Source organism: Aspergillus pseudodeflectus (genome assembly GCF_044049435.1).
Source record: "Aspergillus pseudodeflectus strain CBS 756.74 chromosome Unknown BJX68scaffold_73, whole genome shotgun sequence".
Classification (NCBI taxonomy): Eukaryota; Fungi; Ascomycota; class Eurotiomycetes; order Eurotiales; family Aspergillaceae; genus Aspergillus; species Aspergillus pseudodeflectus.
In genome coordinates, this window is record NW_027263849.1 from 45847 (window position 1) to 69859 (window position 24013).

General features: G+C 52.9%; 13 protein-coding genes across 13 annotated transcripts; 6 read left to right on the forward strand and 7 right to left on the reverse strand.

Annotated features, from left to right (window-relative positions):
• The first annotated feature begins 2 nt into the window (after nt 1-2).
• On the forward strand, nt 3-1966 carry BJX68DRAFT_247613 (folic acid synthesis protein). The gene is made up of 4 exons (XM_071041801.1): nt 3-178; nt 229-648; nt 698-906; nt 964-1966. Exons 2-4 carry the CDS (start codon nt 454-456, stop codon nt 1949-1951), a joined length of 1392 nt encoding a protein of 463 aa, XP_070893588.1. The 5' UTR covers nt 3-178; nt 229-453; the 3' UTR covers nt 1952-1966.
• On the reverse strand, nt 1967-4090 carry BJX68DRAFT_247617 (ADP-ribosylation factor GTPase-activating protein). The gene is made up of 5 exons (XM_071041802.1): nt 3935-4090; nt 3732-3867; nt 3490-3673; nt 2698-3431; nt 1967-2643 (listed from the first exon to the last, which is right to left on the reverse strand). Exons 1-5 carry the CDS (start codon nt 3998-4000, stop codon nt 2297-2299), a joined length of 1467 nt encoding a protein of 488 aa, XP_070893589.1. The 5' UTR covers nt 4001-4090; the 3' UTR covers nt 1967-2296.
• A 267-nt stretch (nt 4091-4357) lies between these two features.
• Nucleotides 4358-5629, forward strand: tim21. The gene is made up of 3 exons (XM_071041803.1): nt 4358-4880; nt 4981-5320; nt 5373-5629. The coding sequence occupies exons 1-3, from the start codon at nt 4626-4628 to the stop codon at nt 5453-5455; spliced, it is 678 nt and encodes a 225-aa protein (XP_070893590.1). The 5' UTR covers nt 4358-4625; the 3' UTR covers nt 5456-5629.
• Nucleotides 5604-7477, reverse strand: BJX68DRAFT_247620 (mandelate racemase/muconate lactonizing enzyme family protein). Its single transcript, XM_071041804.1, has 5 exons — nt 7286-7477; nt 7154-7225; nt 6993-7097; nt 6335-6940; nt 5604-6282 (listed from the first exon to the last, which is right to left on the reverse strand). Exons 2-5 carry the CDS (start codon nt 7196-7198, stop codon nt 5683-5685), a joined length of 1356 nt encoding a protein of 451 aa, XP_070893591.1. The 5' UTR covers nt 7199-7225; nt 7286-7477; the 3' UTR covers nt 5604-5682.
• Nucleotides 7478-7641: 164 nt separating this feature from the next.
• On the reverse strand, nt 7642-10544 carry BJX68DRAFT_197750 (uncharacterized protein). The gene is made up of 5 exons (XM_071037508.1): nt 10323-10544; nt 10187-10246; nt 9530-10119; nt 7955-9478; nt 7642-7899 (listed from the first exon to the last, which is right to left on the reverse strand). Exons 1-5 carry the CDS (start codon nt 10339-10341, stop codon nt 7807-7809), a joined length of 2286 nt encoding a protein of 761 aa, XP_070893592.1. The 5' UTR covers nt 10342-10544; the 3' UTR covers nt 7642-7806.
• Nucleotides 10545-11548: 1004 nt separating this feature from the next.
• On the forward strand, nt 11549-12330 carry BJX68DRAFT_258820 (dihydrodipicolinate synthase family protein; the record flags this gene model as incomplete). Its single annotated transcript, XM_071043599.1, has 3 exons — nt 11549-11677; nt 11781-12080; nt 12118-12330. 3 exons carry the CDS (start codon nt 11549-11551, stop codon nt 12328-12330), a joined length of 642 nt encoding a protein of 213 aa, XP_070893593.1.
• A 500-nt stretch (nt 12331-12830) lies between these two features.
• BJX68DRAFT_247626 (uncharacterized protein) lies at nt 12831-13789 on the reverse strand. Its single transcript, XM_071041805.1, has one exon. The coding sequence runs from the start codon at nt 13729-13731 to the stop codon at nt 13417-13419; it is 315 nt and encodes a 104-aa protein (XP_070893594.1). The 5' UTR covers nt 13732-13789; the 3' UTR covers nt 12831-13416.
• An 814-nt stretch (nt 13790-14603) lies between these two features.
• On the forward strand, nt 14604-16709 carry BJX68DRAFT_247629 (glucose-6-phosphate isomerase). The gene is made up of 2 exons (XM_071041806.1): nt 14604-15221; nt 15275-16709. The coding sequence occupies exons 1-2, from the start codon at nt 14722-14724 to the stop codon at nt 16434-16436; spliced, it is 1662 nt and encodes a 553-aa protein (XP_070893595.1). The 5' UTR covers nt 14604-14721; the 3' UTR covers nt 16437-16709.
• A 156-nt stretch (nt 16710-16865) lies between these two features.
• Nucleotides 16866-18162, forward strand: BJX68DRAFT_272075 (uncharacterized protein; the record flags this gene model as incomplete). The annotated part of the gene is made up of 3 exons (XM_071047114.1): nt 16866-16999; nt 17093-17108; nt 17194-18162. The coding sequence occupies 3 exons, from the start codon at nt 16866-16868 to the stop codon at nt 18160-18162; spliced, it is 1119 nt and encodes a 372-aa protein (XP_070893596.1).
• A 110-nt stretch (nt 18163-18272) lies between these two features.
• On the reverse strand, nt 18273-19176 carry BJX68DRAFT_197765 (mitochondrial 37S ribosomal protein bS21m). Its single transcript, XM_071037509.1, has one exon. The coding sequence runs from the start codon at nt 19064-19066 to the stop codon at nt 18383-18385; it is 684 nt and encodes a 227-aa protein (XP_070893597.1). The 5' UTR covers nt 19067-19176; the 3' UTR covers nt 18273-18382.
• A 164-nt stretch (nt 19177-19340) lies between these two features.
• BJX68DRAFT_272077 (phosphatase YCH1) lies at nt 19341-19834 on the forward strand (the record flags this gene model as incomplete). Its single annotated transcript, XM_071047115.1, has 2 exons — nt 19341-19455; nt 19524-19834. The coding sequence occupies 2 exons, from the start codon at nt 19341-19343 to the stop codon at nt 19832-19834; spliced, it is 426 nt and encodes a 141-aa protein (XP_070893598.1).
• Nucleotides 19835-19961: 127 nt separating this feature from the next.
• BJX68DRAFT_197833 (class I SAM-dependent methyltransferase) lies at nt 19962-21901 on the reverse strand. The gene is made up of 3 exons (XM_071037510.1): nt 21233-21901; nt 20977-21178; nt 19962-20924 (listed from the first exon to the last, which is right to left on the reverse strand). The coding sequence occupies exons 1-3, from the start codon at nt 21653-21655 to the stop codon at nt 20032-20034; spliced, it is 1518 nt and encodes a 505-aa protein (XP_070893599.1). The 5' UTR covers nt 21656-21901; the 3' UTR covers nt 19962-20031.
• On the reverse strand, nt 21812-23577 carry BJX68DRAFT_197837 (uncharacterized protein). Its single transcript, XM_071037511.1, has 4 exons — nt 23376-23577; nt 23159-23298; nt 22690-23082; nt 21812-22632 (listed from the first exon to the last, which is right to left on the reverse strand). The coding sequence occupies exons 1-4, from the start codon at nt 23422-23424 to the stop codon at nt 22270-22272; spliced, it is 945 nt and encodes a 314-aa protein (XP_070893600.1). The 5' UTR covers nt 23425-23577; the 3' UTR covers nt 21812-22269.
• Between the last annotated feature and the right edge of the window lie 436 nt (nt 23578-24013).

Genomic DNA, 24013 nt, shown 5'->3' on the forward strand with positions numbered 1-24013 from the left:
TGGTGAGAGTTGCTTTTCCAACCTGCTCCAGCTAAAGAAGAATGAGGGCCGTGTCAGCGGGAAGCTGGCAATGCTGTGCTGCCGCTCGGGACTCCGCCGTTCGAGGCACTTGTTCGTCTTTCTCACGATTACCTTGTGCAGAGGGATCCTATAGGCGATTCGGTACATTATCTGAGAGGTAGAATCTAACCAGCCATTGTATGTCCAATTCATCTCTAATTCTGCTAGAAGTCCGTCCACATCTGGTATGAAGAGTTCCTGGGTGCTGAATTAATTTTCACGTTCTCGCTTCCGGACCAAGTCCCACAGGGGCTGACACGCGCAGGGCTCTTGAAAAATGCAAATGACCAACGGCGTCTTTCTAGTCTAAATGCGAGCAGTTGCCATGGATCTCTGAGCTCAGTACTCCCTGTCCGACGATTTACTAGTAGTCCGTGGGTGTCGCTCAACACAATGAACCCTCTAAAGCGCTCCCACAGAGCATTCATTGCTCTCGGGAGCAACGTTGGGGAGCGGGTTGAAATGATTGAAAAAGCTTGTCTGGAAATGGACAGAGCCAGTATTAAGGTCTTAAGAACCAGTTCTCTGTTTGAGACAGCTCCTATGTACTATCTTGACCAGGAGCCATTCATGAATGGTGTTTGCGAGGTAAGTCCAGGTACCCCTTAAGGCATGAATAGTTGCTAACCCTACCTAGGTGGAAACGACCCTGCAACCCATGGAGCTACTCGACGCTCTACAGTCTATTGAAATCAGCCTGGGGCGAAAGAAGCTCATTGACAAGGGTCCTCGCTCAATCGACCTCGACATCCTTCTATACGACAAGCAAGTCTTCTCAAATGAGCGTCTCGACATCCCCCATAAGCTCATGCTCGAACGAGACTTTGTCCTCCGCCCTCTAAGCCAGTACGCCTCCTTCTCAACCAGAACCCCTTGTAGCAACCACATCTAATCTACAGTCAGACTAATCCCCCACGAAATCCCCCCATACCCCAACCACAAAACAACCTACCAAACCCACCTGCACTCCCTTCCCCCACCCTCCCCAACCCCGCTGGCGACAACCTACATCTCACCAACCTTCCCATCCCTCCACCCAACATCCCCAACCCGCCGCACCCACATAATGGCAATCCTAAACCTAACGCCGGACTCCTTCTCCGACGGCGGAACTCACACCCCCACAAACCTCCCCGCACTAACAGAAACAATCCGTCATTTCATCGCCTCCGGCGCGACAATCATCGACATCGGCGGCGAGAGCACACGTCCGGGATCGGTTCCCGTCGGCGAAGAGGAGGAACTCGCCCGCGTCATCCCGGCTATTCGACATATCCGCACGTCGATACCGGAGGCCGCTAATATTGCCATTAGCATCGATACGTATCGTGCGCGTGTTGCGGAGGAAGCGTGCGCCGCAGGCGCAGATATCATCAACGACGTCTCGGCGGGGACTCTCGATCCCGAGATGCTGAGCACCGTCGCGCGGACGGGCAAGTCCGTGATACTAATGCACATGCGCGGCTCGCCATCAACAATGACGAAGCTAACGGATTATCCGAACGGAGTCATCGAGGATGTGAGCACTGAGCTGCGTGAGCGGATTGCAGCCGCCGAGACGGCGGGCATCCGGCGGTGGCGGATGATTCTGGATCCGGGGCTGGGCTTTGCGAAGAATCAGACTGAGGATTTGACAATTCTACGAGAGCTCGAGAGATTCAGGACGGGGATGGAAGGGTTGGAGTATTTCCCCTGGCTGATGGGGCCGAGTCGGAAGAGATTTGTTGGGAGGTTGACGGGGGTGGAGAAGGCGAGTGACCGTGGGTGGGGGACTGCGGCGACAGTGACGGCGAGCGTTGCTGGGGGTGCGGATATTGTGAGGGTGCATGATGTCAAGGAGATGTGGCAGGTTGCGAGAGTCGCCGACGCCATATACCGGGGTGTTGAGTGATGGTAAAAGATGGATATAAATGATCTAGCATTTTGTATAGAAAACTAAGAACTAAAGCTGTTATCTTCAACAAATGTACAGGAACTGGAGAATCAGAACTTGAAAAGTTGGTTGTGTAGAACTAACTGGCAAACAGAACGGTAAAAGACATGAAGAAGTCAAGATTATCCGAACCCTAGAAAGGTGTAATGATGCGAAGTCGCAGGTACCTGGACTTTGTTCAACCGCACACAATACCAAATCAACTTAATATAAAGCAATCAGGGAATAAGACAACGCCATTGCGAAACAGGCTGGCTAACACGTGGTCATGCTGGATATGATCGTAAACACACAGGGGCTCATTTAGCTGTTGAGATAGCTGCGTATAGCACCTTGAAGTTTAGTGGCGCCGTCTCCCATGAGTTGAGTCAAGTTCTCGAGGTCGTCACCAGCAGTGATACCGAATCGGCGCACAAAGTCCTTGGCGGCTGTTTCAAGATCGCCGTATGTGTCATCAACGGCAGGGTAGTCGTCCTCAGGGCGGCCAAAGTAAGAGTTGCTAGAGATGGAGGTAGCACCGTCGAATTGACGGAGGCGCTCCTTGGCCTCTGACTGTGCAGCCGGGTCGAATCGCTCGCGTCCGAAGAACTCGTCGGACGAGATACCCTTCTGGCCACCGAATCGAGACTTGGCTTGTCGGAGTTCTTCCTCTAAAATACGGGTTAGCTTTTTTCCATAGAGTGCGGGTGGATATTTGAACGCACCATCCTCAGCAGAAGGCTTAGCACCAACAGAGCCGAATCCAAGCTTCTTTGGTGCAGGAGCAGTGGGCTTCGCGCCGACGGTCTGGCCAAAGCCAAGTCGTCCGACACCCATTCCAAGGCGCTCAACGTCGCTGGAATTCCGTTCTTGGGAGGACCGTGTAGCACCAAAGCTTCCTCTGCTAGGGCTGATCGGGGTTGGCGAGGCGATAGCCGTGGCTCCGGTGCTGGGCGCCTTGCCCTTGGCTTCCTTCTCCTCAGCCTCGGGGTCGTAGCCCAGTTTCTCAATACGCTCAGCCTCCTCCTTGGCCTTCCTCTCCGCCTCGTCGAAATCAATTAGCTCCGCACCACCGATCTTCTTCGCGCCGAGCTTAGGGGCCTTTTTGGCACCGAGAAGGCTGCCCTTCTTGGCAGTGGTAGCACCGGAGGTCTTTCGTACAGCGGCGCTAGCTCTGATCGCAGCCGGGGCAGGGGCCGGCGAGGATGATTCTTTATCGGAACCGGACAGGGGGGACTTTGAGCGCGCGCCGTTTCCATTGGCACCGGCATTCAGGAACGGAGACGAGGTACGGCTGACCACAGGCGGGGTACCAGTGCGAGAAGGGGGGTTGCTCGGTCGTTTGATAGCCGGCTTATCCCAGGAGGAGAAAAAGTCATCGTCCTCACCGGCGGGCGTGCTGGAGCCGTTTGACGGTGTACCGGCAGGGACATCTGTAATCTCGACCTCGTCGGGGTATCTAAGGTGCGAACCAAAGTTAGTCCGATACCGGAGAAACTCCCCTTGCGGCAACTCACTGTTGTGCATCCAAAGCAGCCCGTCTCTTCAATTCCTCCTTGTATTTCACAGCGGCATTGGATGTGTATTTGACCTTGACGTCCTTGCTGTTCAGGGCGGCAGAGCCACCGTTCGATTGGAAGTATTTCGTAGCGGACTCATTTCCTCCAACTTTCATAACCCGGAGCTGCTCCCATTGCCATTCTGCAAGTGTAAACGTTAGCGTTGCGGACGTCATGCGGAGAGTATAGGGGCTGCGTACGGTCGAGATTTGTGGAACGAACAAAGGAGATATGGACACCGAGGTTACGGTGGTTCGCTGAGCAGTCGAGACATAGGTAGATTCCAAATGGCACAGATGACCAGGTAGGATTCTTCGAGCCGCAGTCAAAGCATATCTAGAAAAGCAAGACAGTTAGCCCAGGATTTGGTGTTTGGCATGGCGGTGGAGGGGTATGAACGCACTTTGTTTGCGGGCTTTGTTTTGAGCTTCTCAAAGATCTTTTGAGATTGCGCCTTGGTGGCACTCATGGCGGCGATATAACAGAAATTCCTAGTCGAGCAGTGTAGGAAGGTCGTGTGACAAAGTGGCCTTGAGAGAGTCGGGAGGGAGACTTGAAGGGATCCCCAAACGCAACCGGAGCCAAGTTTAGAACGTGGTCGGAAAGGGTCTTTCGGCCTAACGTTTTTTTCACTCTACGCTTGTGACTGACGCCACCTCAATAAGCATGTGCTAAGGACTCAATAGACTTCAACTAGATAGCTTGCTTTCAAGATCTAGTAGTTATACACAGACCACAAATATCTACTGGCATACTGCGTTAGAGACATGTTCGAGCATTGAGGCCAGCAGAGCTCGCTTCAAGGATAAAACATACAGTTTGTGTAATGCAAATACTCCTAGCGGAGCCGCGGCACCACGTGACCCACCTCTATCCCCACATCGACTTCGAGAAGAAGAAAAGAAACCAGTAAACGACATATCTACAAAACACTGCAATTGAAGAAGACTCGCCATTGACGCGCGGAGTCCGAGTATACTACACTCCCTGACATTGCGCGACCAAATACACGACGCTCAATGAGCACAGAGTGAAAGCTCCACCCGCAAACAACCAGCGCATATAGATACCACCATCCGTCCTTCACAAGCACAATGAGCCTCGTACACCTTCGATCCTCCGCTCCTCTCCGCCGGAGCCTCATCCTCTCCAGCCCTCTCCTTTCACGCACACCCCAAAATACCTACGCTACACAAACCGGGGGGTCATCGCCGCGACGAAGGAATGTCACAGTATTATCGGACGATGGCAGATATACATGGGGCGAGTTGAGTGGGCGGGAGAAGGTTGCGCGGGCGACGCAGCAGTCATTTAACTTTATGATTGTTCTTGCTGGTGCTGTGCTTACGGTGAGTGCAGAAATGCATTGATCCTGTCGGCCCTCGAAGTTGGGGGAGAATCTTGGATGTTGAAGTTCGAAACGCACGGCTAATATATTGAACCCGACAGGGCGGTGTCTTCACATTATTATATAAAGAGGTCTTCTCACCAAACAGCAAAACATGGCAGTTCGAAAAGGCCGTCGAGCGGATCAAGAACGATACGAGGTGTACGAATCTTCTAGGTGATAAGCGGGAGATCCAGGCGTATGGAGAGAACACCTGGAGTCGCTGGGCGAGAAATAGGCCTATTGCGACGACGATTGAGAAGGATCAACATGGTCGCGAGCACCTGAAGATGAATTTCCACGTTTCGGGGCCGCGAAACTCGGGTGTGGTGTTCGTACACATGGTTAAGGCGGCAGATAAGAATGAGTGGGAGTATAGGCTTCTTGCGCTGGATGTGAAAGGTTTGTTATTTTCGCGGCTATCTATGTGCTCGGAAGACTAACGTATGGACAGGCTATCCGCGTCTCGTCCTCGAGGAGCGCCATGATCCCAAGGTCGACAGGGAGGTGAAGATCTTCGGTATCCGGTGGAAGTAGTGTGCGAATCAACCCGCATTCAAGATTATCTCACCCTCGTGTGACTGTATTATACCAACACGCAGCTTTCCGAATTGGGTCATATATGCGCTCTCGGAATCGTGTAGCTGTTTAGCCGTCCGTAAGATAACCATCTTTAGGAAATAAGCTCAATCAAATGTAAATTTCTATGCCTATACACAAACCTAAATGCAATAAAACCCAGCCTCATCTAACACGTTTCATAATTATATCCGAGGCCCCTCCAAGATAACCTTGGCCTCCTCCGACTTCCACCAACTCTTGCCCTCCTCACCGGGGAACGAAAACTTGTCCATACTCTCGGGCTTCATCTCCACACTGTACCCCGCCTCCATAGGCGTAACATAGTACCCATCCTTGACACTAGACGGGTGCAAGAAGTGCTCATGCAGATGGTCAACGTACTCCAACACACTCCTCTTCCCACTAACAACAACATAATCAATAGTGCTCAGGTGCTGCGTGTACTCGGGTAGGCCGACACCACCAGAGTGCGGCACAATGGGGACGCCGAACTTGCGCGCAAGTAAGAGAATGGCCATGACCTCGTTGACACCACCGACGCGGCAGGCGTCCGCCTGCAGAACTGTGAGGGCGCCTGCCTGCAGGAGCTGCTTGAAGATGACGCGGTTCTGGCACATCTCGCCCGTGGCGACGCCGATGGGGCCGTATGGGGTGGATTCGAGGGCCTTCTTGATGGCCGCGTGGCCGAGGATGTCGTCGGGGGAGGTGGGCTCTTCGATGAACCAGGGCTTGTATTCGGCGAGGTGCTGCATCCATTCGATAGCCTCGGGGACGGACCAGACCTATCTTTGTTAGACGAATCTTGCGTATGTGGTGAGTAGTGCGAGAACATACCTGGTTCGCATCAACCATCAGGATATTGCCCTTGTCATAGCCAATCGCATCACGGGCAATAGCCAAGCGCCGCTTATCATCCTCAAGATTCGCGCCAACCTTCAACTTGAAATGCTTATAGCCCTGCTCGACACTCTGCTTCAGGAGGGCCTTCAACTTCTCCTCACTGTACCCCAACCATCCGGCACTAGTTGTGTACGCCGGCACAGCACGGCTCTGCTCCGCATCCCGAATGCGATCCGCCTTGCCGCCCTCGACCTCCTTGAGGAGCGCAATCGCCTCCTCTGGGGTAATGGCATCAGTGATGTAGCGGAAATCAATGCAGCTGACATACTCCTCGGGGGTCATGTCCGCGACGATGCGCCAGACAGGCTTATCGAGGACCTTGGCCCAGAGATCCCAGAGGGCGTTGACGACGGCGCCAAGAGCGAGGTGGATGACGCCCTTCTCGGGACCGATCCAGCGCAGTTGGCTGTCGGAGACGAGGTAGCGCCATGTCTTGCCCCAGTTTGATGTTAGTTCCTCGAGGTCCTTGCCGACGATGAGAGGGGCGAGGAGTTCGATGGCAGAGCAGACAATTTCGTTGCCGCGGCCGATGGTGAATGTCTAGATGGTTGTCAGGTTTCATTCTAGTTGTGGAGAAGGTGGGATCGCGCACCATTCCATGTCCGGAGTAGGGAGAGTCTGTGTAGAGGATGCAGTACGCTGAAGAGTAGTCGCCGGCCGCGTTCATGGCATCGGATCCGGTTTTATCGAGGGAGGTCTGTTGGCCTTGTGTCAAACTGGAACATTTGCAGCGAGGTGAACAGCGTCTCTTACCGGAAACCTCACGTCCCGCGTGATGAAGCCTGTGATTTTCACCATTGTGTATTTTTTTTTGGACTGAAGAATCTGTGTTGGGGTCAGAAAGTTAGGAGCAGCGTGGACACTCTCGAGCTATAGCATACTCACTGTGTATAGTCAAGAAATCGCGGTTAACAACCAAGCATTGACAAGCGTGAGATCATAAATTAAAAAAGAAGAAACAGACCGGGGGAATTGCGCCTGTATAAGAACAAAATCGCTGCCCCTCCCCCTCATGACGGCAGGCTAAAGGGCAGAAAACCCCGCGGATTAATTATGGGCTCCCCTCATGGATCGAGGCGATCCAGATTTGGTCACAAGTATAGTCCAGCCTGTCAAGCAAGCAATAAGCCGATGCAAAACTACGACTGGCAGGTATTATCCGGGGCGTGGGGGTGGGAATAAACACAGCTATTGGTGGAAGAATAGAATCCGCCACTGAGAAATATCTCCGCGATGGTTCCAGGTCATCGGATCCGCTCCGAGTATCTACAGAAAATGCATGACAGCCTTCATATCCAGCCTAAATTCAATGAGTTGTTGAAATTGTACATGAGTATAGCCTCTGCGTGTGCCAATGTTCGCTATTGTACCGATATGAAAGAAGGATTCCACAACGAAATCGGTGGTTAGCCCGACAGGCCCCTCTTCTCGCTTTCTGAGAAGAAGATGATCATTCGCCAGAGTTTCTTGACCAAAACTTCCGCCTCCTCGTCGAGCGCCTAGATAGCATAACGTTAGCATTATCGCAGCCACCAAGGAATTAAAAGTACTCACCTCTTCCAGTTGCTCCACAAGTTCCTGAGGATGACCATGCTTGCGGACATGCTCTTCCACCACGTCCACCAGCATTTGCTCTTGGACTCCCAGATACTCCACAATCTTCTTCTCCACGAAAGGCTTGAGCTGCTCGCTGACCACAGATTCGTCCACGAACTCCCACTTGACTTCCCACTTCCATAGTCCGTCCTTGTCTGTCGGGATTTCTTGTGCCAGCTGTCTCGCAGCCTGCGCCCGCTCCTCCTCGGTAAGTCCAGCAGCTTCGGCCGCGCTGTCGAACTTGATCGGGATAAGAGGCCGTCTCGCTGTAGCTTGAGGCTCTTCTTCGTCCTCCAATAATCCCTCGACTTCGGCAACAGTCCGACGGCTGGTGGCGGCCTGGGCCTTCTGGGCTGCTGCGCCGAGAGACAGCTTGAAGCGCTGCGGCTCGCGCGGCGCTTCCAGCCGGGTCTCGAGCTCCTCCGCCTGGCGGGCGAGGAAGTCGTCCGCCATTCCACGTGCCTGTTCCCGTTGCTGGACGGATCGAGCTCGCTCCCGCTCTTCTGCTGCACGGTCCGCCTCGTCCATGCTAGCTTCACGGGCTTTGAAAGCAGCGCGGCTTCGTAGCCAAGCTCCTCGGTCTGCGTAGTACTCGCTAGCTTTCCGACTAGCTTCGACGTCGTCATTCCACTCGCTTAGTCGCTTATCGGCCTCATCACGGACTTCCTGTACTTTAGCCTCTTCTTCCATGTCTCGCTTCTTCTCACGCTCCAACGCGGCAGTCCTACTCCTCTCACGGTTGAGCCAGCGTCGCTCCTGGTCCAAGAAATGTTTCTCAAGGTCCGCTTCCTTTTTTGCTAGGCGTCGACGTTCCAATTCCTCGTCATCGGCATCCGAGTCTTCGTCCTCACGGTCAATGTAGACTGTAGTAGCACCGCTGACCGAACCACCATTGACAAATGCCACGCCTTTTTGGTAGTCTTTCGGGATCTGTACGCCAAATCCTTTCGGTCCGGACGGTGCGTTGGGCATGCCACGCTCTCGTGCTCCTAAAGGAACCCCATTCGCACCAGCCGCAGGTCCGCTCGGCGCTGAAGGAGGAGGGGATGCCAACCGATTGATACGTGGACCAGAGTTCCGATTTCGTTCCAGAGTTTCAATCTCTTCTTCCCTCCTGAGTCGTTCAATATCACGGCGGTTGCTTCGGTCACGGAAGGCTGCAATTTCCTTGGCCACAGTTTCCCTCATATCGGGAGGGATATCGGATAATTCATCCTCGACTGTTATGGGGATGGTGACAACCTCGGCGGACGTACCGTCGTTTTGACCCTCCAGATCCTTCATTGCAGTGTCTCCCTCGCGATCAATCCCAGAGGCATCTTCTTTCTGTGTAGGCGACGCTGGGTGGCACAGGTCCTTCAAGACGGCCGCAAGAGCCTTCTTTGCATTGTCTAATTGGGCCTGGCGCTCGGCAGGGTCCTGCTCGCCTCGAGTAGATTCGTACTGTTCCAGGTAGCTTAGCGAGCTTTCATCGACGACAACCTATACGCAGATTAGAACCATTCCGTATTATTTTCCCGAGGTAAGACATACCAGAAGAGTGCTCTTCTCCACTTCACGTTCTTCTTTGTCCTCTGTGTCGGACGGCGTCTGTCTCTTCACAGGAACTTGGACGTCCTTTAGCACTTCCACAGCTGTACCTAGACTCTCAGGGTCCTCGTACTCTGCGAAACCGAACTTGCACGGTTTATCATCGGCATCCGTGGCGCGGATCCAGCGCCTGAGATTGCCCGCGGACCGCAGGATTCTCTCCACCCCTTCATCACCACCAACACCTTCTGTAATACCACCAACGAAGATGGTCCGCACGATCTCTTCCCTCGTAGGAGGCTGCAGCTGCATCATCGCATCCCGCACATTTTGGCGTTGAGATTCCAAGCTCGAGCCCAACCCGGGGCGTCTGCCAGGTCCATCGCCGCGGTCTTTGCTTAAATCTGGTGTAGAAGACTTTGCTGGTCCCGAGGTACCGAGTCGGATAACAGGAGCGGAGAAGTTGATGTTGGGCATGTTCGGAGGAGGTTGGAAGTTCGGCGGGAAACCGCCTGGTCGACCGGGCTGTTGCGCGTTTGCTTGCTGCATCCCTGGGGGAGCTGTGCCGGGGGCGGCCATTCCTGGTGGAGGTCCTAGATTTGTTAGGTTCAGCTCGATTTTTGATCAGTTAGTCAATGTGATGGGAGATCCCAGACTTACCCATGCCAGGAGGCGCTCCGTAAGCACCATAGTCTGGAGGGCGGCCATACATGCCGGGAGCTACAAATGTCAGTTCAGATTCATAAGCAAAGGTATAAGACGCAGTGGCCACTGTTAGTCCGAGCAGAAGACGTACGTTGGTAAGGGTTATACATTGCGACAGCTGCGCGCCTTCAACAGCGAGGCAGAAATCGGAGTACGAGTCGAAGGGCAGTGTCAAAGAAGATTGCTCTCGCCGAGTGCTTGCTACAGCTGTGTAGCTAGATAGCGCCTCCGTCTACCGATTGCAATTGAAGGTCAAGGAGAGATAGTGTCGGTTGAGATGAGAGGGCCTTGCGCGACTCCGCTGCACCTTTCGGCGGATCAATGCTGGAGAAAAAACCGGCTGGTCTGTGCTCAGTCTTGGCATTTCACAGCTATGGCCTTGCTGCCTCAGGTGTCAGTCGACGGCCGGAAGGTCACGTGTCGCTCGCCCACAGAACCCTCTAACAGGACACATCTGCACCATTCTCACAATGTATTGGTGGCTGGTCAACTGCGTGTCATCGTAATCTTGTGGTCTTGTCTTATCTCTGTATCATTTTTTCTCAGCAAGTGTTGATTGGTGTAGGCTGGCGCTCGAACTAATGATATGTAGATGTCGAACAATTGCTGAAATCCAGAAGAGCTACCTGTCGGTTTTGCGTCCTGATGGAGAGCTGGCCGAATTGTAGAGCGGATCTGCCACGTCCGCTGTGACCGGGAACGCCCATCATGCTCCAAATGCCGGGCCCTGGGGGTGGCCTGCGAAGGCTTTTCCAACGACATGTGCTGGGTGCCGTACAATGAGCAGGATAGCGACGTGACTGATGGGCAGCGCCAGGGGATGCGTCGGCATCTATACTCGGGTATGCTTTGCTCCTACTGGATTTAGGGCGGCTCATTGACTGAAAGTGTAGAAAAATCTCGGCTTTCTATGAGTCTCCCGCTACGTGATGCCTTGGTATCAGATTCGATAGATGCTACCTTGGCTGAGATTGATGGGAGTCGCAGAGCTTAGAACAGGCAGAGTCTAACGATGTGGTCGTGGGTCCATTCTCCGTGCTGAAATTCAGGTGTGGATCTGAATCAGAGACGAGCCAGAGTCAGAGTCAGGATCAGCCGCTTCTAGCCGATGAGGTTGTAGAGAACGCGGGTGGTTATACCAATACATTCTTGCCTGGGCCAATCGCACCAGCTGAGATGCAGAATTTCGGCTCTGTTACACCATTGACAGATCCCTTGAGAGGCATGGATGACTTCCTCAACTGGTCTGATATTCTGGACCTCGAATTCAACCCTGCAGGCTTTCTCACATGGCTGGCCTCGTCGACACTAGACACGATGGGCTCAACACCATTCCTATTCAACCTGCCGTTAGCTGAACCTGACGGTGCACCTTTCATTACCATACCACATTCTCTTCCAAGGGAACCGACTCCCGCCAGCCAAGGACATCTATCCTGGACCATGGTGTAGCCAGCAGGACCGAAACAATCAACCCAACAACGCCAAACACAATAGCGCAGGCAGCGTGCTTGGTGATTGTATTCATGGCAACAGTAAAGGTCAACAGGTGGGTGGTCCGGCCATTTATGACCCCGTCAACTTGACCGAATTGACAGCCCTCACGGCGGAGATCCACAATGTGGCCAAGATCCCTATTGTTTACTACGATATCCCTTCGGCGACATGCGTGAAGCTGAGCCCGAAAGAGCTCGCGAGCCTCTCAAAAGTAGGCGTGAAGTACCTGAAAAAAACCTCTAGTGATGGCCCTGCATTGACAGACATGTTGTTCGGGCTATCTGATAAAATCACTGCGTTCAATGGCTGGGATACATTGACGTTCTATGGATTGGCTGCTAGTGCCCCGGGAGTAGGCAGTTGACTTATGGGACACAGTTGCGGTCAAGGGAGGCCTCAAGAAAGGAAGAGAGCTCAGGGCCAAGATCCGGCCCATTTGCAAGTTCTTAGAGTCTCATAATTACGCCGCTGCTGTAAAGACAGGTTTGGAGTTGACCGGACTCGCAACCGGTGGACTAAGGAAGCCTTTCCACATGCTAGGTCTACAGGTGGCAGATGAGATGAAGGTTCTGATACAGAACGCAGGCCTGAAGATAGTTTAGAAATCTAATAGATAAAACTCACACACCTAGACTATTCGCATTCTGGATGCCTGCAGATTATAAGCAAAAGTACTCTCTGTTCGATTCTTGCGAGGATCATTGTTTCTAGATCTGGACGTCAGTATGGAAAAGCTGCCGATTGTGTCGTCGGCCACAAGAATGTCGTACTCGTTGCGAGTTTGCGGATCTTGTGGAGATTCGCCAGCTTCGGCATGATGTTGTTGGGACACTCGTGCTATACCGTTTGAATCTCCTCTTTCCTTGTCGAGCATGTCTTGGAGTAGTTTCTTGCGCTTATCAATTTCCGACTCCGTACCAAAACTGAATGAATGGTAGGGGAGTCATAATCTCGATAACCTTGGTCGATAGTTCATGCATGAATTCAAACTTCATGGTATCAGCGTAATTGCCAGCTGTAGGTACACATCGTCCCTCCACCCGTGCGTGCGGTTTGTTTGAGATAATGAGAAACCGCTCAACCAGAGCTGTTATTCTCGCACGGGGGGCCTTGCACACAGGCGGCTAGGAACGTATCGCGGCGGGCTCGGATCAGCCTTGGCTCTGGAACTTGGGATTCTCGGACAGGACAGGAGCACTGTGCTGGTAGTCTGGTGTGTTCCCCGCGCTGGCCAGTCGTCAAAACATTGCCTTAAGCCCTTCGGCTTACGCAGTATGGGTTTCGCGCATACGATCGACCGTGCTCAATGTGGCTTGACAGACAGTTCCGTCCTCATCACCATCAAGATCAACACCACATAGCAACGCGCACTAGATATATATTACCTCGACTTTGCGGACATGCTGAGAAACCCTGAACGTCTTGAAGTCCGCTACAGCTTGGTAGTTACGCAACAGGGCTAATCGCCTGAGCAAAGACAATCTTCGCTAAACTCATTTCCTAGTTAGCTGTTTTTTAGAGTAGGTCAGTTAAACTAGTGATGCCTCATGTACTGAGTGAGCGATAACTACCGTTTTCACATCTTGGGAAGCTAGGGCTGATGATGGTTACCTAACTCTCCAAGATAGGTATCAGAGGGTATGGCACGCCAGTGATGACATAGTCAGTGATGATTCGCTGGATTATGGTCAAGAAAGTGGCGTCTGAACAGTCTTCTCGCAAATATATAGGTATGTCTTGGTAGCGTAACAAACTGGGCGGATAGTTAGTAGAGCGCGGCTCATGTACAGATGGCCAAGTACTAGATAGCAGGCACCTGGTACGGTGCGAGAGAAACCAATTCTGGCGCGCTTGGGAAAGATGTAGATGAAGTAAACAAGAGTCAGTCCGACAAAGATGGTTGATGTGGTTGTAGTGTTCATGCGTGTGCAAAGATCGCGGGAGCGTGGCAGATGAGGAGCAGGTATTTTGGCCTCACTTGCAGCCAAAAGTGGCAGCGACATCTCTTTCTGCAGTATAGACAGCACGGAGCAGATGCTATTAATGGCAACTGTATATTCGTCCTATACTCGACTATGACTTGATGGTGAAGCAAGATTACTAAAATACCATTGGGCAATTGTTTACCATTTCTAAATATGCCCTATGGAACCGGTCATGATTATTTCTCCCTTTGTCAGCGTCATATGCAACCAGACAAGCTGCATATGCCCAACAGTCAAGCTCAGGTAGCATGACCAATTGATTGGCGAATGGACTAAGTGCCTGCGAAATGGATGATAAATGAATAGCAGCGCGGAGTAAGTCAGCGCTCCTTTCTCGCCTCGAGGAGTCGAGGGGTGGATGAGGCGGGGGTATATTTCCGAGGAAGCCGTTGATTCTCCGGTGCTCAAGTAAGGAATTGATAATGGAATTGTCAGGCCCTGGGAATCTCGAGGAATGATAAGTGATCACCAGAGAGTCTGAATGTCCCGGGCATCCAGGTCAAAGTCAATTGCTGGTAGCAGTCTAGAATGCAGGTATGACAAACCACATATGGACAGAGCGCACAGCATGGTGATAGTCCGGTCGCAGAACAATCTCTGATGTTCAGATGACCCTGGGAAGGATTAATTAGGTACCTTAGCAGCAGCGGCTAATCGTGATTATCGAAGGATTGACCGGTTAATTGAACAATTTCCAGGAGCAAAGATCTGGAATCCTCAAGAAAGTTGCCCCACGGCAGCCCCTCTACGGACCTCAACACGCCGGTTACGCCATCAACAGCTTGAGCTTCCCAAAGCGTCATCCTCTGCCAAGGTCCTGTTTTCAGCGCCCATACTTATTTATTTGAGTACTCCCTGCCTCGATTCTGTCGTTCAGTTTCCTCATCTAAACTCAGGTAAGAACTCTACTTGCTGCCATCCCTCCCCTTCCGCTAGCCCCGCACTGACGTTTGTTCTTCTCTTCTAGCTTCATCCCTCTAGAAGGCCACATCTATCCTCACATCCACAATGCCTTCCTTTTCACAAGCCACTGAGCTCTCCGCCTGGAAGGCGCTCCAAGAGCACCATGGCTCTGTGGGTCGCAACATCGTCCTCAAGGAGGCCTTCGAGAAGGACCCCCAGCGCTTCGAGAAGTTCAGCCGCTTTTTCGAGAACACTGTCGACAACTCTCAGATCCTCTTCGATTTCTCGAAGAACTTCCTGACCGAAGAGACCCTCGAGCTCCTTGTCAAGCTGGCCAAGGAAGCTGGTGTCGAGGAGCTCCGCGACCAAATGTTCGCTGGTGAACCCATCAACTTCACCGAGAACCGCGCCGTCTACCATGCCGCTCTTCGCAACATTAGCAACGAGCCCATGCAGGTCAACGGCAAGAGCGTCGTCGAGGGTGTCAACTCTGTTCTTGAGCACATGAAGGAGTTCTCCGAGCAGGTCCGAAGCGGCGAGTGGAAGGGTTACACCGGAAAGAAGATCAAGACCATCATCAACGTCGGTATCGGTGGTTCTGACCTGTAAGTTCCTGTGTTATCATATCAGAAAGGTCGCGATAGTAATGCTTGTTTAGCGGCCCCGTCATGGTTACCGAAGCTCTGAAGCCGTACGGCCACCCCGATCTGACCCTGCACTTCGTGTCCAACATTGACGGCACTCACATCGCCGAGGCTCTCAAGCGCTCCGACCCCGAGACCACCCTCTTCCTGATTGCCTCCAAGACATTCACCACCGCAGAGACCATCACCAACGCTAACACCGCCAAGAAGTGGTTCCTCGAGACCGCAAAGGAGGACGCTCACATCACCAAGCACTTCGTTGCCCTGTCTACCAACGCAGAGGAGGTTGCCAAGTTCGGCATTGACACCAAAAACATGTTCGGCTTCGAGTCCTGGGTGGGCGGCCGTTACTCCGTGTGGAGCGCCATTGGTCTGTCCGTCGCTCTGTACATTGGCTACGACAACTTCCACCAGTTCCTTGCTGGTGCCCACGCCATGGACAAGCACTTCCGTGAAGCTCCGCTCGAACAGAATATCCCCGCCATTGGTGGTCTTCTGAGCGTCTGGTACAGCGATTTCTTCGGAGCCCAGACGCACCTCGTTGCTCCCTTCGACCAGTACCTGCACCGTTTCCCTGCCTACCTCCAACAGCTTTCCATGGAGAGCAACGGAAAGGCCATCACCCGCACCGGCGAATACGTCAAGTACACCACCGGACCCATCCTCTTCGGTGAGCCCGCCACCAACGCCCAGCACAGTTTCTTCCAGCTGCTCCACCAGGGCACCAAGCTCATCCCCTCGGACTTTATCATGGCCGCCGAGTCGCACAACCCCGTCGAGGGTGGCAAGCACCAGCGCATGCTGGCTTCCAACTTCCTTGCCCAGTCTGAGGCTCTGATGGTTGGCAAGACTCCTGAACAGGTCAAGGCTGAGGGCACTCCCGAGCACTTGGTGCCTCACAAGACCTTCCTCGGCAACCGCCCAACAACCTCCATCCTGGCCCAGAAGATCACCCCGTCCACTCTCGGTGCCCTGATCACCTACTACGAGCATGTCACCTTCACCGAGGGTGCCATTTGGAACATCAACTCCTTCGACCAGTGGGGTGTTGAACTCGGCAAGGTTCTTGCTAAGACGATCCAGAAGGAGCTCGAGACTGCTGGCGAGGGTACTGAACACGACTCCTCCACCAGTGGTCTGCTCCTCGCCTTCAAGAAGAAGGCCAAGCTTGCGTAGACTTCTTTCTCTCCGCGAGCATGTTTAACGAATCTGAAAGGAAAAGTAAAATTGGAATATATGGATAATTGATGAGAATATGAGCGACCCTTTTCTCTTCTTTTTCGTGGTTCTAGCATCCTGAATTGATCCTTAATGATTAACTTAATGGTGAACAAACAACTTGGTGATGTAGGGAGCACTCCGCACGGTGTAAGAGGAGCCACAGAATTAGCGTTAGACAACCTGGGAAACTTGGAACCAAGCGCTGGGCGGCTCCTCGCCTTAGCTTCAGAGCAAGCGGAGGATCGCCGACACCGACCTTGTTGGTCAAGACCACCGTGTCTCCTCACTCCTCACTCTCCCTCTTTCCCAGCTTCATCCTTGCCCCTCAGTCTTATTTACAATCTCACACCCATTCCGCCTGCTTGGCGGCGCGCAGTAAGCATCATGCCTGTCCAGGGAAGAAAATTGCTTTCCTGCGGCCTACTGGCCTCGTGCCTCTCCCAAATCTCCGTTGCGGGGAGAACTGATGGCTATACATACGGCCAGCTCATGCCGGTGACTTGCTTGAATCGGACAATGTAAGTGAAATCGGTTGTGGATTCGCCTACGGACGCATCCTATAACCTTCTCATTTTCACATCGCCAACCAATGCTAATTCGTTGTGCTCTAGTGACTCCGGCGAACATGTACGCGTGCCCCAGCCTCTCCAAACGCCACAAATCCCAATCGCCCGCATAACCTCCCGTCCTTCCCTCTTCTAACTGCATATAGATAACCGACGACCTCGGAAAACTCCAATTCATCCCCTTCCCAACATGCAAAGAGACCTCCGCCCCGCTAGCCCTCCGCTACGGCGTCTCCGAAACCGTAAACTGCACCATCGACTCCCTCCCCGATGAACTCTACCACCTCCTCGAATACTACGTCCACTCGGACGTCCCCATGACCTGCCGCGTGCCAACGGCCCCTCTCACCCCATCCACCGAGTCCCCCTCGACCTCGAAATCAAAAGACCAGGAAGAAGAGGCTACAGAAAACGGCGACAGCGCCGCTAATACCCTCTCTGTTCTCGGAGATGACGGACCACCCTACACGCCGATTACATTTGCGCTTCAGGGGACACTGCAGAAGAGCCACCTGCACATCTGGACAGATATGAATGTCCTCGCGCACAATATCCCGCAGCTCACCGCGGCGGGGAGACCGCGCAAGAATAAGCAGGGGTATGTCGTTGCGGGGACGGCGTATTCGGTTCCGGAGTTCGAGGTCGCCCTGTTAAAAGGGAGGGGCAAAGAGGGGAAATCGGACGAAGAGAAGGAGGCTTCCGCTGTCTCTGAGGGGGCAAGGGAGCCCTGGACGGCTGGGCATGGGACGAAGGTTATCCGTGGAGAGCCGTTGACGTTCACGTTCCATGTTAGTTGGATTGCGGGTGGGAGAGGAATTGGGTGGCCATCGAGGGGTGAGGAGTCATCTTCTGTGCTTGCTGGGTTGTTCTCGAAGTTGATGTTCTTTGGGTTCGCGGCGGCCGTTGGCGCCGTGCTTGCCGTTTATTGGGAGAGGAATAGTGCTGGGAGGCGTCGGGGATGGAAGGGAGATGGGATTCTAGGCGTGCCGGCGCTTGGGAAGGGTGCTGTAGGTGTTTCGTTTGGCAATGGAGCCAAGTCAAATGGGTATGGGGGGTATTCTGCCGGGGGTGCTGGAAATGGATATGGGGGCTTTGCGAGTGGGAAGAGGGATTGATGGAGTATCTTTTGATTTGATATCAGGAGGACAAATATGTGAATAATAGACCGTTGGGTCATTTGATATAATTGCCACACAGCGGCTTCTAACGTACAATGCAAAAGAGACCTCGGACAAATAGACCCTGATAGTATACACGCCAACTCAAATCTTCAACTCAACTTCCTCCCTTTTATACACATGCCCTCTGGATATCAGAACCAACAACAGGGGAAATCTACCACCCCTGCTTCCGCATTCTTTCAACCTTGGCCAGCGTATGCGTGAAGGAGTACTTGAACAATTTCCTCCACCTCCGCATTCTCAAATTCTTCTTCAACAATCCCTTCCTCACGTGGTGCTTCTGTGTAAAGGAGTCCCCCCTGACATTATTCTGCGAAAGCCGCGAATTCAATATCCTAATCGCATCAGGCAAACGGATCCTCCCAGGCTCGATGTGCACCGAACGACCCAGTGTCGGACCGAGCTGGAGATTGACCTTCAGGACCGGATTCACCAGATCCTTGGCCCCGGCGCTGGCGAAGGCGTCGGCGCCGGTGTCTCCCTTGCTCGGGTTGCTGGTAGCTGGGGTAGAAGGCGTGGGTTTGTTGAAATTGATTTCTTGCAGAATTCCTTCGATGGAGCTTTCGGTGTCGCTTCCCTCTTTGGGTGCCGATGTTGACTTTTTGGGAAAATTGAACGGGGAGGATTTTGATGGTGATTGTTCGGAGGGGGCGGCGGTTTCTGAAGAGGTCGAGGGTTCGGAAGGGGCACGGGTATCTGAAGGTGAGGACGAGGAGTTGGAGTTGAAGCGGAGGAATTGATTGCTGAGGAGGCCTGCTTGAAATTGGCGGGTGTAGAAGAGGGAGGATGTTGTTGTTGGCCTCAGACGGAGGCAGCGGGTTAGAGAGCGCATCTCCATTGTGTTGTGTGTAGTATTGCGAGCTCAGAGAGAGGGGTGTCAATTGACTCAAAAGGGTCCCTCTTGGTAGAAAATCGGAGGGTCGGAGCCGCAAGAAATGACCTCTCACGAGTCGCTGTGGAGGATGAAATGTCGCGGCTTCATTTTTCCAGATCGGAGAACCGGCGCTCACGTGATAATCCACTGTGACCATACCACCGCGTTACTTTGAGCGCCTCTTCTCATTCAAAGCACTTTTCATACAGCTCAAGACACTCATTCAAATCTATTCAAGATGTCCTCAATAACCATCGCCAACCTCCCGCGCATGAGCCGCGACGCTCTCTCCGCCCTCCTCCTCTCAACCTCCACCCCCAGCAAGCTCGCCATTATCGACGTGCGGGATTCAGGTACATCAGCCTCCTACAAAACTCCTTTCTCTCTCGACTAAACACTTATTGACTTCTCTACTTATCAGACCACATTGGCGGCCACATCTTCTCCTCAACCTGGGTCCCCAGCTCCTCACTCGATCACCGCATGCCCGAGCTCGTGCGAACCCTACAAGACAAGGAAAAGGTCGTCTTCCACTGCGCGCTCAGCCAGCAGCGCGGACCCTCGGCGGCGCTGCGCTACGCCCGTGAGCGGGAGAGAATGCTGGGCAAGGACGAGAGCCATAAGCAGGAGGTTTTTGTCCTCGAGGGCGGGTTTGTGCAGTGGCAGGAGAAGTATGGAAATGACGTGCGGCTGACCGAGGCGTATGTGGAGGATATTTGGCGGGAGTATTAGGTATGAATGTGTAGAATTTACGGTTAATGAGTACGATGATGATAGAATTGATACCCCGGTTATTTACTTGTTTTGTGGCAATCGGGAGTGGGAAAGTCTCCTGGAATGTGGCGCATCCAGTAGATGTATAGACTCTATGCTCTTGAACTGCTTATATACAGTATAGTACATTGGGTATGATTGATCGTGGTTCCGCTCTACATCTGCACTTCCCCTCCAAAGCCAACTGGTCGGCGTCGGCCGCCATTCTCTGGGATGATAGCCATGACCTTGTACAGCTTGCCCATGCCACCACCGCCCCGTTCAACCAGTCGCTGCCAACCGGTCTCAAGGACCTTCCGCTTTTCCTCGTCCTGCACGGTGGTAAGCAGTTGCCGCATGCGCTCGGCGATACCCATCGCCTGTAGGAAGTGGCCCTGCTCCACAGGCCCGTGGACCTCCACTCCTTCACTTGCTTCAATGGCCGCCTCAGCAAGTGACATAAAGTCGACATCTGCGCTAACATCGACCAGTCCAGGGGATGAAAGTGCCGGGACGATACGATGATTCTGAATACCACGGAGAGAGTTGACCGGAATTGTGGACATGGTCCCGTAGTCCATAATCAGGGCCGCTCCCGATGGATTGCGCTTCGCGACTACCGGGGCTGCAGGGGCTTTGCCCTTCGTCACTGTTCTCGGAGGCTGCGACGAGCCACCAATACGCCGCGCAAAGTCCGACGAGTAAATGCGACTTTCGGGACTAACTTCGATAGTAGAGCCTGGCTGGGACTTGAGCGTCCTGTATCGTTCAGAGATTTCGGGAATGACGAGGGAAGATGGCGTTGATGCTTTTGCTAGAGTTAGGGCGAATTCTGGTTCGTCTTTCAGGTTCTCGTCGACCGCTTTCGGATTGAGGGTCACCATGATCTCGCGCCATTGAGGTTGATTCGCAGATTTCAATGGCTTGTGGAGCTTTGTCGGACCTGTGGGAGTCATGATTTCCTGCTCTTGAGGTTGGTTCTCGGGTGCTGGAGGGATGGACTCAAAGGCGTGGATCGGTAGAGCGTCAAAGAACTCGTGGGCAAATATGAATGGTGTTTTATCTTCTTCTGTGGTCACAGTCAATCATCGAGAGCGTTGAAGAGGAGCTAGTGTACTCACCATGCGGCAACAACCTAATGTCTTCAACCCAGATAACAGGCACATCGAAGTACTTGCTCGTGCTTCTGTGGCCGATTTCCGTTTCCTCCATAGCTGCATCACCACATAGTAGCTTCTTCTGAACTTCCCTCAATGTCGGACTCGCTTCCACGAGATAGATTGCCTCTAGACTTGAGGTGAATGGTTTGAAGTGCCGAAATGTCTATCCGAGCCATTGTCAGATCCGCTCAACGTCGCGAGAAACCCGTCAACTTACACGTAGCATATCATCCATAAGCGTTCCCTTCCCCGGTCCAACCTCCATTAACTGCACTCCACTCTTCTTCCCTCCCTGTGCCATCCATTCCGTAATCGTCCATATCCCAATTAATTCTCCGAAGACCTGAGATATCTCCGGAGATGTGACGAAATCGCCCTTCTTCCCAAATACTTCCCCTCCGCTCTCTGGCTTGGTAGTATAGTATCCTCCTTCTGGTGATGTTAGCACCTGGCGCATAAACGCTGCAATCGGCACAGGTCCGGTCGTCTTGATCGCGTTGGCTAGAGTCCGCGCCAGGGGCGTCGACCACTCTCTAGTCTCGAATGTCGATGTACATCGTCGCGATTGGATATTTGTAGTAGCTCGGCGCGTGGTTCTTCTCAGCAGTCGGCTGAGGATGCGCTGTGCTGCATAGTTCATTTTCGATATGAGGATGAATTGCGCGCGACGGCGCTTTCGATCGTCCTCTGGGCCCTACTGACTGACGAATGGATCAAAAATCGCTTCACAATATTACTAGATTATCCTCCTTGAGATGGAATGGAGCAGTAGTATGTGATTCTGACAAGTTCTGAGATAAATATTGTCCGAAACTCTCCAAAAACCTCACACGTGATGCATCCTTATCGATAACAAAATATTTGGAGGAGCTCGGAAATGACATCAAATTCTTTCGAAGTATTGAGCGCAGCAGTGCTTCGAATGTTGTTAATTATCCCTGGTTTGTTGTCGCTGGTATAAAGCAGGACCTTGAGAAACTGTAAATGGGGTGTATAATTATTTTTCACTTCAAAAACACGCCAAGCAAACCCTGAAAGCGCCGACTATATGGCAGGCAAATACTCGTACATCATGATATAGCTGTTTAAATCTCTGTAAAATCGGATCCGACGCCGGCTAACCAACTGTGATTTTATGTAGGCGGAGAAACGAGAGCATGCCCCCTCCTTTGAACCGGTTGAGGCCGACCGGCCTCAAGTCCCTTCGGCATGGAAGACCAGATCATAGGTCGTTGTGAACCGGAAACATTTCGCTTATTGACGCCGATTTCCTCTGCCCCTTGGGTGTGTTGGAGGAGCATCCACCATCATCTCGTCGCTGTAGAGTCCTGTTTCCTGTGAAGCTTGATTTGACTTCCGATCACCCGCACCAAAGATCCTTCTGCCCCGAGAGCCTCTTTGGTTGCGGCCACGACCGCTGTTTCTGGAGTTGTAAGATTGGTTGCTCTGCTCGTCGAATCCAAAGCTGCCGTCTTGAACGGCCGGGTCTGCTGTCCGTTGCGACCGTCGCTCGCGATCCGTCTGCTCTCGTTGCTGGTTAAAAGAGGTCGAAGGGCGGTCGAGAACGTCGCGGTTCGTCGAGGATTTGAGCTGTATTGAAAGAAGCCTTCCGTCTGCCTAAAAGAACATCAGCTATTTAGCTTTAGCTAGCGGCGCTATCTTCAGACACCGTACCCTCTGGTTATGAAAATTAGCCACAGCTTTCTCAGCTGACGACTTTTCTTTGAAGGTGATCTCCGCCGTCACCGTAGGTTGGTGAGACGTAACCCAGCAACTGACAACCTTTCCCGAGACGGGCTCAATGGCGGATTGAATGTCCGCTGCCGTGGTTCCGGGGGCGAAGTTCTTTCCGACCACAACGAACGATTCTGACCCCGTCCCCTTGATGCTAATTCCTCCAGTTGTATTGCGCACCGTAGCCTGGCCGTTTGCGGGGTTAAGAGCTGACATGAGGCGAGCCTCGCCAGGGCGACGTCGGCGTGCTGGTTTTGAAGGTGGTGGTGCTGTGTTTGGTCCGGCCGCGGAGCCTCTACTGTTCTTGGATCCGAGATTGGCAGATGAGGAGCGCTGTGAGAGGAACGAATGAGCAACTTCTTGCCAAAGGGAACCATGTAAGGAGCAAGCTCATGCGCTGTGTTGTTACCTTTGTCACACCGACCCTGCTCGCAAGACTTCCTGGCGTAGCATTCTGTGGTTTCCCAACCCCCGAACCAGGCGCGCTCGCCCTCCTATTCTTGCCGAGTATTTTGTTTGCGAGCTCTTCATTCTTTTTCTTCTGGCGACCTAAGCGGAAGAAAAAGGGTGTAAGCCAGACGTTCGCTCGCTGGAGGGCTGAAGGTACAGGACGCCGCGTTTCTTACTGGTTTGGATGATTTCGTTGAACGAGACAGCTTGCTGGGCTGCAGCCATGGCGAAGGGGGTAATCGAGACAAGGGAGGTTCTTTTGACAGAAGAATAGGAGTTGGAAAAGTAATCGCAACCGAAAAATTTGACTCGGGTCAGATGCGTTCGAAAGTGTTGAGGCTCAGTAGCTGCGCCGGAGAGTTGAGAAAGGGAAAGCTGAAAAGGCGGCTGCTTCCGTTCCAGCTCCCACGCCGCATGCCCCCATGCAGCTTGCACAACACAAGATGTCGGCTACGCAGTGCTTCCAGCCTTCACGGCCCTGTACAAACCCAGCTCACTGGAGAAAATGGAGCGCGTTTCTCTCGTGTTCTTCTGCGAATTGTTGCGCAGCTGTAGTTCGTCAAAAGTTGCGCTCCAAGTTTTAGATGCCCTATGCCCTCTGATGGAAGCTGCAATCAAGTCCCTTGCAGTGCTGCAATTGCCTCTTTCCTCTGTCCAACGCTGCAAATGAATTTAACCAGGCGGAAAGTGCTTCTCCGTTTTCCTAGAAATCCGGAGTGATTCCATTTCTGTCGCTTTCCCTCTGCATGTCAACCCATCGATCGCATGACTCTCCTACTGGCATTGTACATCAAAACCAGAGAAGTGAGGCCTG